The sequence below is a fragment of the Sparus aurata genome, chromosome 1, assembly GCF_900880675.1.
Source record: "Sparus aurata chromosome 1, fSpaAur1.1, whole genome shotgun sequence".
Classification (NCBI taxonomy): Eukaryota; Metazoa; Chordata; class Actinopteri; order Spariformes; family Sparidae; genus Sparus; species Sparus aurata.
The window spans coordinates 5,466,386-5,478,434 of record NC_044187.1 but is presented as its reverse complement, the minus strand read 5'-3'; the positions used below and the strand labels follow the sequence as shown (position 1 = coordinate 5,478,434).

At 42.4% G+C, this 12,049-nt stretch overlaps 1 protein-coding gene across 1 annotated transcript; it reads left to right on the top strand.

Annotated features, from left to right (window-relative positions):
- Positions 1-1,347: 1,347 nt before the first annotated feature.
- On the top strand, positions 1,348-9,937 carry LOC115587355 (mitoferrin-2-like). The gene is made up of 4 exons (XM_030427189.1): positions 1,348-1,653; positions 6,213-6,441; positions 6,612-6,668; positions 7,183-9,937. Exons 1-4 carry the CDS (start codon positions 1,348-1,350, stop codon positions 7,773-7,775), a joined length of 1,185 nt encoding a protein of 394 aa, XP_030283049.1. The 3' UTR covers positions 7,776-9,937.
- The last annotated feature ends 2,112 nt before the right edge of the window (positions 9,938-12,049 follow it).

The following is a 12,049-nucleotide window of genomic DNA, read 5'->3' as shown; positions in this document are numbered from 1 at the left end:
CCCGTGTGATACGTCATCAAATACGTAACGTGGGAGGTGGAGAGCTGCTGCGTTCAGGGGCTGTGGGGAATATGAAAACTCCGCATAGGAGCGACTTTCACAAGGTGGTGACCGAGAACTGAGGAGAATAAAATACACGACATCTCAAGCTTTTGTTTAAAGTGTTAATCCAGATTTTATTACATCATTATTAGTTATAGTTTTGATTAATAACATCAGTCCAGTGACTTCTAATTATTATTAATTCTTTTAAAATTATTATTAAGTCATTTTTTTCCCGTTCCATTCTTATTGTAAAGCGACCTTGGGTCTCTTGATAGACACTATATAAAAAATAAGATATTATTATTATTATTATTATTATTATTATTATTATTATTATTATTATTATTACTGACGAAGGAGACTTTTTAAAAGCTTTTCAGAGGATACAACTAGTGGGATTGGGGGATTTGGGATCATTTGGAAATGTGCAATCAGGTAAGACGAGACATCTAAATAAACCCTAAATTCTGAATAGGTAAATATTAACATTACATGATAAGCTATAATAAAAAAAACAGCAAAGCAAGGCATATATGAACTGCCACATGTGGCCTATAGCTTATGTAATAGCCTGCAACGACATCCCAAGAATTCGGAGGGTTAGTGAAGGCAACATATGCCATGTGAACATGTGACACGTGAACATGCTGTAGATAAAAATAACAATAACAGAACATGCTGTAGATAATATACCAATTTCAAGAGTTTATGATTGAGAGCATTCTTTCATTCAGCCCGACCTGCAGTCCTGTATAATAAAACAGGAAATGTACCAGTCTGCCTATCCCCAAAGATGCATTGGTATCAAATGTATTTTAAAAATCACACATTTAAATAACTACATGCTTGTCTCTGCTATTGATGGATTTCTATTTTAATCTAAAGGTAGAATGATATGTTTAAGGTCACAGTTCCTGCCCGGGACGTCCTGTATGTAACACATGCCGTTACAAAACCGTCAACACCCAACTTGACTGTGAAACTCCACCCACTCCACGTGCCCGCCTCATTTCAGGACAGATTGGCCAATTGGAGCGACTGACAGTGATTGACAGCCAATCTGTCCAATCAGCTTCAACTTCTAGCGTGACTCACTGACAAACCCACCGAGGTCCCATCCGGCTGGACTCCCGGTTCCCGGACTCGCCACAGCTGCTTACCGCGCAGCACCAGCGACCCGCCAAGACTCTCTCCGGCCGGCTGGCACACAGATAGAACTGCCGAGAAGACTACACCAACAGGCGGGTCGGTAGAGTCTTCGATCTGAGCAGACGTCCCGGACTAAACTCTTCCCCTACTTGAATGGAAGCGGACGGTTTCGTGTCCCGGCGAACGTCCGTGGACACAGCGGGCGTTGAGAGCCGATGGCTGGGCGGCAGGCTGATGGAAGCGGGGGGATTTGTCGGGTCACTGCCACCGAGGCTGTCAGGGGAACAGGACTTTGCCCCGATGTTGCATCGAGCAGCCCCAGAGACCTCGACCTCTGTGGAGCCAGAAATAGACTATGAAGGACTGCCTCAAGGAGTAGCCACCAGCACACACATGCTGGCAGGATCCGTGGCTGGAATCATGGAGCACTGCCTTATGTACCCCATCGACTGTGTCAAGGTATCAAAGCGAATGTATTTTAAAAACACACACACATTGCTCATTGTGAAACGCTTTCAGGCCCTGTTTCTGTCACACTGAAAGACACCGGTTGCGTAAACCTGGAGCTAGAGTAGGCCTCAACACAAGCCTGAGCTCGAGTAACGGCAGGCTAACAGGGGTCCTGCTCACAGAGGTCAGCTAACTAACATCACATAAACAGGAAATACCGTAACACGACGTGGGCTAAATGAAAATATAAAGTTGAGTGTGTATGTTTAACTGAACTCAGCTTCTATAAAGTCAGATATTTGTGCGTGAACGGACGGTTTGTTTTGACAGTTGTTTCAGCTAGCACGCTGCACCCACTAGCCCACTAGCTAAAGCAGCCGTTGCCCTTCCCGGTTAGCGTGATTCCATTATCGGACACGTCTCGAAAAATGACATTTATCCCCGTTTTTTATTTTACTGATACACATATGATATGCCTTGTCGCGTCCCATTTTATAACTCAAAAGTTCTAATTGAAATACACACAGTAATTTAACACAACAGTGTGTTAGCAGTGTTGTCATTGCTGTGTTATTAACTTCCTATTGCTTGCTACAAGCTAGCTCACTTTTGTAGACTAATAACGTTGGCAAGTTGATGAAGAGCACTAGTTAAATACAAAGGCAAATGTCAGAACAAAGGCTGAAATAAACAATCATATAGCACAGCTATGTGTTCGAAAGTGGCAGAAGAAGTTCGTCAGTGGTCCAGTTTAGCTAAACAGTTAGCAAGTGTTACATAACCAAAGATGGAAACTTGGTTTGAAACTCGTGTGCGTTACTTGTTGGAGCTCTGTTCATGACCGTGGAGACATTATAGAGGATTTAATGTGAACTTTACTGTATGTGGAGGTCATAGTAGTCAAATAGTAGTAGATGATTAACACAGGCGGGTCATCGGTCACCAGACCAAGGGTCGCCAGATTTAACCACCAATCATCTTTACTTGTGAAAAATTATATTGGTTTATTAATTGTAAACCAATGGTTGGTTTAGTCATTGGTTTATTTATCATAAACCAGTATAATAGTAGGTTATATAACTGGACAGGTTTATTATTACCTAACCACTGTCGCAGCATATTGAGGTAAAATGAAACTAGGACTCAAACCAACAGTGGAGTGACACAGTCATAAGTCATATTAACACCTCTGTGATTTACTACATAGCTGCATACGTAGTGATATAAGTTAAATATTGTATGACATGTGTTTCTGTAGGTGATCTCTGAAACTTGACCTCTCTGCTCATGACTTTCTCCAGTTACACATCGTGTTCTGGCTCTAACCATGTGATGTGAAGCATGCATAAACAGGAGACGAGACTAAAGCAAGTGCGTTCAAAGATGCTATTTTTCATTTAAATTCACTTTATTCAGAGTTGATGGAAATTGGGTTCTAATGTTCCATGCGAGTGGTGAGAACAGGAACGTCCACAGAAAGGTTTGCTTACATCTATTGGTTTGTGTTTATTATTTCCTGCCGCACAAAACAAAATGGAAACGAACATTAATATCCTGTTATGGAAGCAGTTTAGTATGGAGACGAGCCTCAAAGCACGGACTGTGCTGCATTAGATCTTTGTTTAAACATGCAACGCAGATTCTCTTTATCGAATGAGGAAACGTGTATCAGATCTGAAAACGAGCAGACCAAACTCACCACACGCTTTAGTTCAGTTAGTTCCTCCTCAGATCTTGGCATTAATTCCGCTACTTGATCCCAAAATGAACCTCGGCACCAAAAGCGGTTGGACTGATACTGAAACTATTTCATGACAGACCCGTAAATTAGAATTAGAAATAACAGATGAACTCGACTCGATAAGTGTCAGTTGTTGACATGCAGAGCGAATGAGTCTTGATGGCTGTGACCGCTCATTGTTTATGTCTGTTGTTAAGTATGAGAAGATAAAGAACAAACAGTTCTCCGGGCAATCAGACAAACTGTTGATCGTGACAGATTCCAGGATGATTAGCTCCCCCAGTTTGTGGCATTTCTCTGTAAAAACAACCTCCACTCGAACCTTCTTGTTTACAAGAGCCATTTCAAACTGTTGCATCAGATTCACATGGTGCTCAGTGGATCAACATGTTAGGATTCAGATGTCTGAAATAACTTAAATTCTGTCCTGGTTAGTCAAGAAACAATATTTATAACTTTTATCCACAATTCTTTCGCCACATAATGTTTTAACGAGCAGCAGTGTGAATGTTTTATAGAAAGATACATGGATTTATTGTTATTTGTGATATCATAGGAGGCAGATAGTCATTTTAATTAGGCACACTGCAGTCATAAGTTGTAAAAGCAGGAGTGTTTATTAGTAATGGTGAAGAAAGTTCCTCATTCTCAGAAAGAGGAAAAAATGAAGCAAGATTACAGAAAAATCTTCCACTGATTAGTTTTGTTTGTACGTCCTGTCGACCTTGCAGCTGGGTACCCTGGACTTGCATCAGATGAGAGTAACATGTATGTGTGACTGTAACTTAAAAGAAGATGTTCTGTTCTGTTCCCCCTCTGGTCGAGACTGTGGCCGACTGTTTCAGCCTCAAATCAAAGTAGAAGGAGGAAGTGTGTTACACGTTTTTGTGGCTGAAAATCTTTCAGCTCACGGAAGTCCGTTTGGTTTTGCATGACAGTAAATGTTTTGTGTACAACTTCCTCAATCCCAAGTTTTCTCTTTTGTCACAACCTTAGATTCCTGTAACCGTCACTGCAGGTCGACTCTGTTTCCTCATTGCTGGCACGTCTTTAAAGAGCAGCTTGAACCGAGTGTAGTCTTCCTGATCTGGAGGACTTCGACCACTTCATGAAAGCAAATGGATTCTCAGCTGGTGTTAAGTTGTTCTCTAAAAGTTTGTTAGTTGGCTGGTTTGTCAGCAGGATTGCACAAAAGCCAGTGAACTGATTTCCACGAAACTTGGACGGAGGATGGGTTCTGGCCCGGATCAGGTCTCATTAACTTTTGGTGTGGATCCAGATAAAGAGACAGATCCAGGGTTTTATTCCTTCCTTTCTTCAACATTGCAAGATTGGTAGTTTTAAAACATTTCCATTGGATTTTGTCATATTTGATTCACACTCCAATTCCAACATTTACATTTTTCGCTCTTTGAAAGACCGCACTTGTTTCATTATGCTGTTATCTTATCAATATATCTGTGGCAGAAAAATGGTCACAAGATGACAACATGATCTATGCCAATTATTTCTGGGACAGTATGTCTCTTAATATGAGGGCAGGTAACGTGACCGGCTCTATAGTAGATGTACGCAGTCACTCCTGGTGCAGCGAGACTTGCAAAGGTGACAGCAAGACTTGCAGTTAAAACACAACCACATATATTAAACCAGACCTCCTCCACTTCCCCTTACAATGAGTAATACACAACACCACACGTCTAGAGTGAGTCAGTGACTGTCTCAATGTCATTAAGTTGTGTTTGTATGACTGAGGTCCCCAAGATGTTATGTTCTGGAGAAATGCAGCTTTAGAGTAGAATCAGTTGTTTTGTTGCTCTCAGACTTCCCCAGATTCCAAATAAGGTAAAGTACATGTAAAGATACTGCAGATACTGCAGGATTGATTGATTTTCCTCTCACTGTTGTAGTTCTCAGCTATAATGGTTTCGTTCAGTCGCTCTGTTGGGAAACTTTGTGAAAAAGTGACATGAACACATGAACACAACGCTCTCTTTATGGCTTCTGGTTCCCTGACACCTGATTCTGTGTGTGGTCGACCTGCCTGGTGCTCTCTCTGTCTCAGGTTGAGCTTTGTGTGCCAAAAACTAAAAAAGGGGAAAACCCACCAGACTTGAATAAACTGAATGACTGAGCACATTCCATGTGAGTTACCATTTCCCAGAAACAGCGAGCGGGAATGTCTGTACGCCTCCAGGAGGCGGCCGTGTTCCTTCCCAACCTCTGCTGTAAATATTTACCCCTCAGAGGAGGGCGTGCACCGGGGCATTTCTTGTATTGCATGTTAGGAGAATATTGAGGATTTCACCATCTTGGACTGTGGAATTGGAATTTGTTCACTGGTCTTTTATTGACCCACGTTCACAGTCGACAGCAGAGCAAACAGTGCTGCTTATCTGAGCTGCGAGTGGAAGGCTGAGTGTTTGAGTTTGAACCACTTCCTGACTGCATGCACTCCTGATTTCGTGGTTTGTGGTCGGCGATTTGAGCGCAGCCGTTTCCGTCTGTTGTCAGAGTCGAGGCACAGTCGTGAACATTTCAACTGGGGAGATGTAGACACTGCGAGGACAGACATGAACACACACTGCTTGACTTTATCCTGTTGGCTTTTTGAAGGTTGGGTTCGAGAAATTCAAAATACAACCACTAAGAGTTAAACAAAAACTACCAACCTTCAGTGATTCAGCAATAAAGAACAAAAGATAGAAGATCTTTCCTGAGTTAGCGCCTAACCCACACAAATCAATCTGACAAACCTCCTGGTGAATCAGAACAAAATAATTTGGATTGATATCTAAGTGATTCACGTTTGTTCCTCTGACTACAGACTCGTATGCAGAGCCTGCACCCCGAGCCAGGAGCGCGCTACAGGAACGTGATGGACGCCCTGCGACAGATCGTGCGGACCGAGGGCGTGTGGCGGCCGATCAGAGGCGTGAATGTGCTGGCGGTGGGGGCGGGGCCTGCCCACGCCCTCTACTTCGCCTGCTACGAGAAGATCAAGTTCTCGCTCAGTGACGCCATTCATCCAGGCACCAACAGCCACTTCGCTAACGGTAAGATAAATGGAAATTTGACTTTTCAGTCAGATTTATAGTAGAGAGAATTGGACAGAAGGCCTCATTTGGAGGCATTTGCTTAAAAGAAAGATGTCTGTGGTGATAATGAAGGAAGGAGGAAACTCGACCTCCTTTAACTTCCTCCTCTACTGCTCCTCTCTCTGCAGGAGTGGCGGGCTGCATGGCCACAGTGCTGCACGACGCCATCATGAACCCGGCAGAAGGTAAAAACCCACTCCTTAAATCAGCTCACCTGACTCACACACACCTGTGCTGCACGTTCTCCTGAGTGACGACTTACTCCTGATCTAATTATAGAAGCTCCGGCCTCCTTATAGGACCATTATAGAAATACCTCTGATGGTGTAATTCTACCATCAGGACACTAGGGGGAGCTACAGACTCGGCTGTGTACCGAGAGCAGAAATGACACTGACACAAACTTCTAGAGAGTTTTGAGGGACATAATAACTTTGAAGTATGTGTTAGTGAATATATATATTTGTAAATAGTTACGTAAAGCCTTTATCATCATGATGGGATCAGCGTAAAGCTGCAAATAAAGATAAAGAACGACAACAAGTTGTGTTTGAAACAAGTTTTTAATTTTTTAACCTCAAGTTCTCACTTCCTGTCTCGTGTTCCTGCTTTTCCTCCCAGTTCTTCTTTACTGTTTCATCATCTCAGATGTGCTCCTGGTGTTTTTCCCCGCTTATATCCTCTTTCTCCTCTCCACAGTTGTGAAACAGCGAATGCAGATGTTCAACTCTCCTTACCGCGGCGTGCTCGACTGCATGGGCTCCATGTTGAGGCAGGAAGGCTCGGCGGCTTTCTACCGCAGCTACACCACCCAGCTGACCATGAACGTGCCCTTCCAGGCGCTCCACTTCATGACATACGAGTACCTCCAGGAGCTCCTCAACCCCCACAGACAGTACAACCCTTCCTCCCACGTTGTGTCCGGCGCTCTGGCCGGAGCCCTGGCCGCCGCCGCCACCACTCCCCTCGACGTCTGCAAGACCCTCCTGAACACGCAGGAGGCTCAGGCCATTCACGTGATCCAGGCCGAAGCAACGACGGCAGCCGGAGCGGTTGGAGCGGCCACCGCCTCAGCCGCGGGCAGCCGCCACATCTCTGGCCTTGGCGAGGCTTTTCGGACCGTGTACAGGATGGGTGGCATGCCGGCCTTCTTTAAAGGCGTCCAAGCCCGGGTCATCTACCAGATGCCCTCCACCGCCATCAGCTGGTCTGTCTACGAGTTCTTCAAATACATCATCACCAAGCGGCAGCACGAGAGACGGCTGCGCGGAGACCGTGACGGAGACAAATAAACATCTGGCAGCAGGAAGGTGTCTCGGCAACACAAAGGTTTCTTGCACCGTACCGATCTCTGTCGTCGGTATTGAATTCTAAACATCTGAAGGGTTGAACGGCTGGAAAATCTTTGATTCTTCAAGCCAAATGTCAACTTTTATTTTGCTTACCGAGATGTATTGAGCGCAGGCGGTCTGATCTAGTTCATAGCAGGTGAGAAAACGTACAACTGTTAGGAGACGACTCGTCCTTAAAACTGTAATAATTATTATTACTGACGGAAAAAAGGACCTTGAAGTTGCAGACAGGAAGTTGTAGTTCCCCTAAACTCGCCCCCACTAAATTCAGATGCTTTAACTATTTCTCATGTTGGTGTTTAACTTGACAAACTCTTGTACTGGCTTTCAAAAAGCTCATTATTTATGGAGAGGTAACGCACAGTCAAAGGAAAATTGGATTTAAAAAGAAAACCCTCGCTTCCCCTCAGACGCCAGTTTTGTTTTGGCCCAGGACTAAAAAGGAGCTGTGACTCTGAGTTTGAAGTGCTGACTCTGAGCTTTAACTCACAGGTGTTTAACACTCGCTTCCAACGAAGTGTGTAGAAATTGAAGCATTTTCTACACTGATGAGAAAGCTGTTCGTCAGCACTTCAACCTCCACACTTACAACCCAGTGTGTCTGAGAAAATGTCATTCTTTCAAGTACTTAAAAACGGCTCTGTAAACCGGCGCCACAGCTCTCAACTGCACACGTTGCACTTCTTGAAAGTATCACTACCATGTTACCTTTGACCACAGGGGGGCGCCGAGGGAACGCAGACTGAGCGAGTTAGTTTGGATACTTGTGCTGGTGTACAGAAAATACTGCACTGACAGGAAAGATCATCAAGAAACAAAACAAACAGTGAGGACAGTTGGTTTTAAATGACACAGCCTGTAATTTATTCAGTCGTTTAGAGGATCAGATTTGGGTTTGGATTGGAAATACTGAAATATTCAGCCATTGAGTGAAGCAGGTGTATGACTGAGTGTGTGTGTGTGTGTGTGAGTGTGATGACTGACCAGATGTGATCTCTGCACAGTGTAATTGAGTTATCTACTTTGCAGTAACATAACAAGTAAAGATTCAGCTTTGTTAGGTTTCCGTTAGCATCCGACCGCAGTGAGATTGCTGTGAATGACAGTAGGAAACTTGTTACAGCATTAACAGGTTCTTTAAGTAGCTTCATTATCTTTGTACGCACACCTGAAGGCTGCAGGTCGTCTCTGGACGGAGCCACATGTTACTACATTTGGACAGTTTTTGAGATGCTCCAACTTAAAACATTCAGTGCTGCAAGAAACAAAAGATTTTAGTTTTGTTTTTCCTCCATAATGTAGACTGTTGGAGCAAGAATCTTTTATTACAGACAGAACTTAAACTGCATTCAGCCGTATTCACCTTAGACAATCACTTTTTTGTTTAGTCTTCTTGTGTCCTAGCACCTAAAAGTATCCTCTTTTATTAATGTGAGGACAAAAATAGCAACCTTGACATTAAAACAAGTGCAGAGAATTAAAGTGAAATAACTTCTACACATGCCTTCAGTTAGCCGCCATATATCCAACGCACAACTACTACGAAGAGTTCTTCAGATAAATGTATAATATTGTGTTATGAAGCCATAAAACAGGATGAAATTGTAAGTAATATATATATATATATATATATCAATATGGACAAATATCAATAAATCATGACTCTCTAACCAGCTGAGATTCAAAGCTAACCTGTATGTTGAATTATACGAATATGAAACCCTAAGTTTTATTGAGATGGCGCTGTACAAGTTCAGGTTTCTGAAGAAAGCGCGCAAAAGGAAGCAACAAAGGAAAACCTGGATTATTTTCAATTCAGATTACCGTGAGGAAACAACTGAATGGGGTAAAGAATATTTAAAAAGTGATTGTAGGAGTGTTCCTCACGTGGAGCCAAGTTTCAAGATTGGGAAACCAAAGACTGAGAGCAATAGAGAGGAAGCGCTGGTTTGTCGGCAGACGACACTAATGTGAAATGCTTGAACACTGTTTGAGAGCGACACCTGTATTTTGTGAATTGTAAATAAACTCGCTAAGGCAGCTCCTCGCAGAAGCAGGGTCTTCTCTTGGTGCTGGCTCTCCAAGCGCTCTGAGAACTTCAACATGTCTCCGTGTCCTGTTATTTTTCTGTCCTTCCTTCATGTCAGCGCGATGCAACCACTACAGACACATTCTCCCTTTTTAACCCCACAAATCACAAGAGATTTAAGATGAAACTTTTGTCAGTAGACAGATTTTATTTCAACACACTCAAGTCCAAATCATCAATGTTGGTTCACCTTTCAGTATGGAATAATTAAGACCATCCATGTGGCTGTACCTGGAAGTTTATGTATTTTCTTTCTTTCTGAGAGACTTCTAGTTTTGTTTTTACTTTTTCAAAATCTCAGAGGTAACTCACTGGACTAGCTCGCAGTGATTTGTCTGCACGAGAAGCTGCAATACGTGACAGAACCCTACTTTATCCCAAAAGAACAACATTTGTGCAATTAAAGTTAGAAATCACAGCGGGTGCCAACTAAGTGGAGAACAGTGTTGTTACTTTTGAATCTAATCTAAAACTTGCCTGACAGGAATTTAATTACCAGCCAGGAACAATATATTTAATTTATCAAGACAAAATGCCAAATGTGTCCAAGATCCAGCTTTTAGATTATGAGGAGGATTGTGACGGTTGGTGGGAGGATTGTTTTAGGACTTTCTGATGGACATTTTTTTAGCATTTGCTCAAAATGTGTGGATTAAAATGATCCATCTGTACCTCCAAACTAAGATGACACCTTTAGGATACCGTGCAGAACATGATGTAATGATTTCCAAAAGCTGTTTTGCCATTTATGATTTTATATAAACGCCATCAGCTGTCTGCAGACATTCAAACATATCTGTCTAAAGTGTTTGATTTAAAGGTGCTATTTGTAAGAAATGTTGATTTTTGAGTCTCATTTCAAATTCGTCAAACACTGACGCTGCGGGATGAGACTCAAAGATCAACGACTTGACTCTGGAGTCTTTGGTAAAGGTGTGGAAACTTCTACAGATATTAAACAATGAGCAGGATGATCAGTGCAGGTACAACAATGAACCAGGAGGGGTCACTAATACACAGAAGACCATCACTTGACACAGACACAACTCTGTTCGCTGGTATGAAAAAGATCTCAGCAACTTCAAGACAGCTAACACGAGTGATGGCCGGTGCTAAAAAGATGAGACACTTCTACGGAAGGCCAGATGTGACATTTTATTATTATTGTTTTATTGTAATGATAAAATATCACCTTCATTAATCGGTTTGGCAGAGAGCTCACAACACTTTGGATAATTGTTGAGTTGTTTAAGGTTTTCATTGAGCAAAAATGCTTAAAAAATCTTATAATCTCAAATCTTATCAGAAAGTTTATCAGATGTTTTCTGTTTTAATTATAAGATTTAATAAACGCTAGATTAAGATAATGTAACAAAAGTAACTAGTTTTGTCCTTTAAAAATAAAAAGCTAAATGTTTTACACTTAATCTCCCTTGAGGTTATATTCTTGATATCAAAATTAAATAATTTGCATAAGAAAAAGTCTCATGATCTTGATTTACTATTTATTTTGAAAAATTTAGGGGCTGAATGATTCACGGAAAATGATTGCTTAACAAGTTGTGATTGTTTTGACGCACTGCAACGACAACATGAGTCACAAATGTTTTATTCTTTACTGTTAAATATGTATAAAAGATTATGATGATGTGATTTTTGTAAGCATCTGTAGGAGGACATGATGTAGTCCGGGACATCTCTGTATCACCACAGTGCTTCATCTATAACCGTATGTTGTGTCCTGCGATTTAGATAATATTCCGATTAACAGCAGAGCCCTAGATGATGCTGCTCAAAAGATTTAGTTTGGGATTACAAAATATGAAATGTCCTCTCCAGCCCTCCATAGTTAAAATGGCTGGCAGACGTTGAGTCTCCATGCTGCCTGGTTGAAAGCTGACAGACTGACAGAAAGCAGCACCTCCACCTTCCCTCTGTGGCGGATCCTGTTTCACTCGAGGCCCCGTGTTTGTTGTCATTACCCCGCGGCCTACAAGCCAAAATGTTGTCTTTCATGTCTCTCGTCTATCGTCCTCCCTGCTGTTGTTCCCTTTTCAGCGCCGGTGCTCTGAAACGTAAGCCGATCCATTTAGTCCGACAGGAAGGGTCTCGGCACGAGAGGTCG

Excerpts from the sequence above, each read along its gene's own strand:
- LOC115587355 (XM_030427189.1), top strand. The coding sequence starts at position 1,348 with ATGGAAGCGGACGGTTTCGTGTCCCGGCGAACGTCCGTGGACACAGCG. Across the intron at positions 1,654-6,212 it reads ACCCCATCGACTGTGTCAAG|ACTCGTATGCAGAGCCTGCA; the intron begins GTATCAAAGCGA and ends CTCTGACTACAG. Across the intron at positions 6,442-6,611 it reads CAACAGCCACTTCGCTAACG|GAGTGGCGGGCTGCATGGCC; the intron begins GTAAGATAAATG and ends CTCTCTCTGCAG.